This window comes from Macaca mulatta, chromosome 18 (assembly GCF_049350105.2).
Source record: "Macaca mulatta isolate MMU2019108-1 chromosome 18, T2T-MMU8v2.0, whole genome shotgun sequence".
Taxonomy (NCBI): Eukaryota; Metazoa; Chordata; class Mammalia; order Primates; family Cercopithecidae; genus Macaca; species Macaca mulatta.
Genome location: NC_133423.1, coordinates 60,679,831 through 60,685,830, shown reverse-complemented (window position 1 = coordinate 60,685,830; position 6,000 = coordinate 60,679,831). Strand labels below are relative to the sequence as shown.

At 38.2% G+C, this 6,000-nt stretch overlaps 1 protein-coding gene across 2 annotated transcripts in view; it reads right to left on the bottom strand.

Moving 5' to 3' along the window:
• Positions 1-389: 389 nt before the first annotated feature.
• The window catches only part of TRAPPC8 (trafficking protein particle complex subunit 8), a 115,699-nt gene continuing 110,088 nt past the window's right edge, over positions 390-6,000 (bottom strand). For both annotated transcript variants that reach the window (XM_015121781.3, XM_015121782.3), the window contains exons 28-29: positions 2,546-2,635; positions 390-1,435 (exon numbers count right to left, since the gene is read on the bottom strand). In XM_015121781.3, coding sequence (XP_014977267.1) covers positions 1,201-1,435; positions 2,546-2,635 — 325 coding nt within the window. In that variant the 3' untranslated portion in view covers positions 390-1,200. The remainder of the gene's footprint in view (positions 1,436-2,545; positions 2,636-6,000) is intronic.

Sequence of the window (6,000 nt, the reverse complement as noted above, 5' to 3'; positions counted from 1 at the left end):
CTAACCACCCCTCTCTCAAGAAGAGTTGTTTCAAGTACAAGTTTGGAATCTTCGGTCTGAAAACGGGGTCTTTTGATCTCTCCCCACTTTGGTGCGGTATGCTCTGATTAGTGCCGGGATTGAGATGGAACAAACCATGGTAGCTGTCAATGGCACAAGGACCCCATCTGCTCCAGACTTGGCTGACCCTGGCTCTTGTACTCCCTGCCACCCACCCCTACACCCTGTCTTCCCTCCTTCTCCAATTACAAGAGAGCTTCATTTGAAACACCCTCGCTCCCATTTCTTTATCTGCAGCAGGGCTGAATTGAACTTTCCTATGTCCAAATGCCCATTCTCTGAATAAAAAGTTATTTTGAAACCAGACTTTCTAATCAACAGATACTCTATACAGTGAATAGCATGTCTTTATTCTATTTACAGTACATTTGTTATAAATATAATACATTTTTGAAAAGCTTATTTTTAATTAACTTGAGATTTATATTTTAAACAGATCAACTCAATTGTTAACGTTATATAATAAAGAATATGATAATTTTAATGACAAAAATTGTATTGTGAAATAGTACACTCTACTGAGATGAATGAGGGGGAAAAAAGTCAAAACTCCTTTCAAAACTATATTCAAAGCATCAGAAAAAAATTTTTTTTTCTTTTTACAAAGTTATGTATAAGCCATAGGGACCACCAGATACTGAAATATGAAGACTCTATGACCAAAGTTCAAAACTGATTTTAAGGAACTGTGTGAAGCAAGACAGGAAAATTTGTATTTAACACTCTATAGAACTTCACAGTAAAGCTGGAATTTAGAGACTAATGGCTTAACAGGAGTACTGCCAACGCCTTTCCTTTCTCAGAATCATCTCCTAATATTCATATGCCACTGACAAGTTGTAACAGCAGACTTAGACTTTGTGTTTTCTTAAGATGGGGCTTAATAAGGTGCACAGATATGTTGAAATCCTGTATTATGAGCATGTAAATTATTCTCAGGGTTTAAAGAAATACAGAAAAAGAATATAAGTATTCTCAGTCCAACGTGCTTTGCATCATAAACAAAATGACAAGTCAAAGTATTTTGCAGGGATAAGATATCAATCAACCTCCATAACAAGTTAGGTATATCAAATACTGCTGTAAAGCCCATCCAGCACAAACTGATTATCGTGGATTTCAGTACAAATGTCCAAGTTGTCACACATTATTGATGATGATCAGGGCAGGCATGGAATTCTGCTGACTTGTTTCAAACACTGTAACTTGGTCCGATAACTTGGCAAATACCCTAGGAGTTCCAAGGTTATAAACACCTGTATGAACAAAGCACGCTTTCAGCTGCAGACTATGAATCTCCTGGCTTTTAAGTTGAAGTTTATATTGTGTTTGTCCAAGCCACGTGAATGACCCATGGATTTCCAGTGCTTCTGGACTAAGGGAGGAGGAAAATGGTAAGTTGCAGGATTTTTTCTTTATAATTTTTTTCCCCAAAGTCACATTAACATATCCCTTTCTGCCGGGCACGGTGGCTCACGCCTATGATCCCAGCACTTTGGGAGGCCGAGGCAGGTGGATCACCTGAGGTTAGGAGTTCAAGACCAGTCTACCAACATAATGAAGCCCCATCTCTACTAAAAATACAAAATTAGCCGGGTATGGTGGTACATGCTCATAATCCCAGCCACTCAGGAGGCTGAGGCAGGAGAATCGCTTGAACCTGGGAGGTGGAGGTTGCAGTGAGCTGAGATTGCGTCACTCCACTCTAGCCCATGACAGAGCAAGACTCCATCTCAAGAAAAAAACAAACATACATATGCCTTTCATCTAACAATTCTATTTCTAAAAATTATTTTATGAAGCCAATTGTTTATTAATAATAGCAACATCATTACTATAACAGCTAACATTTATTATTAATAGTTACTATTTTCTAGGCACAATGCTAAGAGTGGATTATTTCATTTAATGCCCATAAGAGTATATTAGAACTTGGTTTCAAATCTAAGCTTTTAAACCCTTAGTTAGCCATATATAAATGTGTGTACATGAATGCTTATAATATTGAAACTGTTTATAATATTGAAAAATGGAAAACAATCCAGTACCCCCAATAAAGTATTGCTAATAAATTTATGATACACAAAATCATATATCTAGGTGTGTGTTTGGATTTCAGAGAACTGTCTCAGATCCTGTTTGGGGTGTTATACAAAAATATTAAGTGCATGCTTCATCGTATTTTTCCAAAAACTCAAAAATTTCTGAATTCCCAAAAGCATTTGGCTCTAGGAGTATGTGATATGGGATTGTGGAACTGAATTTTTTTTAAGTACTATTTTATAATCAAGAAAAAAAATCTTTAATATTTAAAACCTCTGTAACACATCTGTAAGCCTTCTGTATTACCAAACAAAAAACCAGGACATGCTTTAGTAACTTTCTTATCCATGAAATTATTTGCATAATTTCAAAATATTAAATTGCTCCCAAATCACTTTGAACCTTAAACTACAAAATAACCTTGCACTAAACAAATCTTTACCTTGTTGTTTTATGCCGAAGATCAACTATGACATCTACATCAGCCTTAGAACAATTGGAAAGCAAAAGGGTGACTGGTACTAAACAAAGGCTATGGAAGAAAAATAAACAAAAAAGTTATATACTTTTTTCTTCTTAAAAGCAATTTTCCTGAAAATAACACTTAAGAATACGTAACAGAGCATAAGCTCCTTAAAAACAACCAGATTCAAGAAGGAAAGAGATCAAGTTCCAAAATCACTCAAGACAAATTGTTTTGTAAATAAAAAATATATTAATACAATGACAATACTAAATATCAGAATATATACATTCATAGAACTATTTTATTTTCATTTATTACAGTTAATCTAAAAACAAAGATGTTTCTAGATATTTCACAAAATTAAAAACAAAATTTCAACTTAAATCAATGAAGAAAAAGTAAACCATGAAAATGCCAACAACTAATACTGTTATCTTTGTGCTTATTAAAAATTACTTAATTCTGAGAACTTGGCCTAGACTGACATTTGTTTTTCTATCAAATTTGCAAAACATCATGTTCTGAAGAACATGAGAATGATTTCTATATAGTTGTGAGGAAATCCCTTTAGAGTGGATTCATTTTGCTCAGGTAGCCTACTTTCTGATACCATGTTATAATTAATAAATTACTAAAGCGTAGGAAAAAAGACAGGCAGTGATAGAAGAGGACATGTGAATAGAGTAGTACAGATTTCAAATCAAGAATGCAAGAAATGAACATAACATATGTACAAATGAAGCACGGTTATATACTATTATAGACATTTTACTCTATAAACACAAAGATAGTAAAGAAGAAAAAATAGTAACCGTGTAAGTTCATACACATTAACTTTTAAATTCTGCTCAGATAGGCCGGGCGCGGTGGCTCAAGCCTGTAATCCCAGCACTTTGGGAGGCCGAGACGGGCGGATCACGAGGTCAGGAGATCGAGACCATCCTGGCTAACACAATGAAACCCCGTCTCCACTAAAAATACAAAAAAATTAGCCGGGCGTGGTGGCGGCGCCTGTAGTCCCAGCTACTCGGGAGGCTGAGGCAGGAGAATGGCGGGAACCCGGGAGGCGGAGCTTGCAGTGAGCTGAGATCCGGCCACTGCACTCCAGCCTGGGCGACAGAGCGAGACTCCGCCTCAAAAAAAAAAAAAAAAAAAAAAAATTCTGCTCAGATAATATATTTTACACTTTCAGAAATTTTATATCTTCTTACTGAGAAATACTTTTTAAACAATACTGCAAACTGCAAACCTCAGGTTTCCCTAAGCAAAAACTAAGATGATTTAAAAACCATACCAGGTTGTACTGATGCTATGCCCTAACTTCCCCCCCAAACTTCTCATGTAGCAAGAAGGGCAACAGAGACTACTGGGTAGGTGTCCAGTCAGTCTGAAGCATCTCATTAAATTAAATTTCAATTGCGCAATTTGTAGCCCAAAGTAAATATTCAGGAACTTATGCTATTCTGTTCCCATTTGATCCTCAAATGTCAAATTCTTTGTACCTTATCCAAATGCTTCTAGTAGAGGAAGAACTGTGAACATCTGGATATCTCCTGGTCCAAAGTGAAACTCATCATCTTCATTCCAGTGAAGAGTACCCCCATCTACCCCGGCAAACTGTAAGTATCATACTGACTCCTCCTAACACTCACTAACCTCCACTCCCAATGTTCTTCACAAATTCCTGCCAATTCTCTCACCTACACTTCTCTGGAACTTGGTTACTTCACTGTATCTCATTTTCCTTACAAATTCAAGTCTTATGTCTCATTTTACTGCAAGAGCCTCTTAATTAGCACCACAATGCAATCTATTCTTTAACCATGTTTCTCACACTTGAGCATGCACCAGAAATACCTGGCAAGCTTGTAAAAAAAAACAAAAAACAAAAAACAAAACCAAAAACAAACAAACAAACAAAAAAAAAACCTGCTGGGCCTACTCTCAGAGATTCTAATTCCATAGGTCTGGGGTGTGGCCCCAAAAATTGCATTTCTAGGCTGGGCACAGTGGCTCACACTTGTAATCCCAGCATTTTGGGAGGCTGAGGTGGGCGGATTATGAGGTCAGGAGATCAAGACAAACCTGGCTAACACAGTGAAACCCCGTCTCTACTAAAAATACAAAATTAGCCGGGCGCGGTTGCGGGCACCTGTAGTCCCAGCTACTTAGGAGGCTGAGGCAGGAGAATGACGTGAACCCAGGAGGCGGAGTTTGTAGTGAGCCGAGATGGCGCCACTGCACTCCAGCCTGGGCGACAGAGCGACTCCGTCTCAAAAAAAAAAAAAAAAGAAAAAGAAAAAAGAAATTGCATTTCTGAGTTCCCAGATGATACTAATGCTCCTGGTCTGGGACCACATTTTGGTGGTGGTGATGGTGGTTTATTTATTTATTCTTTGAGATGCAGTTTTGCTCTTGTCACCCAAGCTGGAGTGCAATGGTGCAATATTGGCTCACTGCACCCTCCGCTTCCCAGGTTCAAGCTATTCTGCCTCAGCCTCCCAAGTAGCTGGGATTGCAGGTGCTCGCCACCACACCCAGCTAATTTTTTAATTCTTTAATAGAGAGGGGTTTCACCATGTTGACTAGGCTGGTCTTGAACTCCTGACCTCAGGTGATCTGCCTGCCTTGGCCTCCCAAAGTGCTGGGATTACAGGTGTGGGCCACCAGGCCTGGCCCGGGGACAACATTTTGAAAACTGCTTTACACAGTAGTTTTTCTAAAATGCTAATCTAATGAACCACAAACAGGGCTGAGAAATCAAAGTTCTGACAACTATTCTCCCACCGCTGCACCCAATGAAAAAGCTGGGCCCTAGAGTCAGACTGCTACCTGCACCTCAGTTTTCTCAACTGTAAACTGCAAAGAATAATAATTGATTCTACTTCTTGGGTTTGTTGTGGTGATTAGGTAAGACAAAACATGTTAAGTGCTGAGAATAGTGACTAGCACATGTTCAAAAGCTCCAGAAACATTATTTAATATAACAACTCATGCTCATGGCAGCTAAACCCAGTATGATTTTATCTTTGTTATCTCCTGTCACCTATTCTTTATTCTAATCTCATACCTCTACTGCTCTGTGTCCCACTACCATGACCAAACCTCCTACTGTCCCATTTCCTCACATTTCTACTTGTTTTCTGAAACCCCCATTAAATTAAGAATGCTTCCCTATATCCTCCATGTCTTCTCTTTGTGTTTCTACATCTATCTTTAACTGTATCATCCTCTCAACAAAAGATGCTGTATTTCTTCCAACATCTTCCATATCTCGGGGTGACTGATATAGTTCTTAATGATTTCTTCCTACTACCTCTCCTGTAAAGATGCCTCCACTCTTTCATCATAAACTACCTTAAAGTTTGTATTCTTTTTTCTGTTCTCATTCCAATAAACTAACACAGTGAGACAGCGAGAATTCTTTGGGG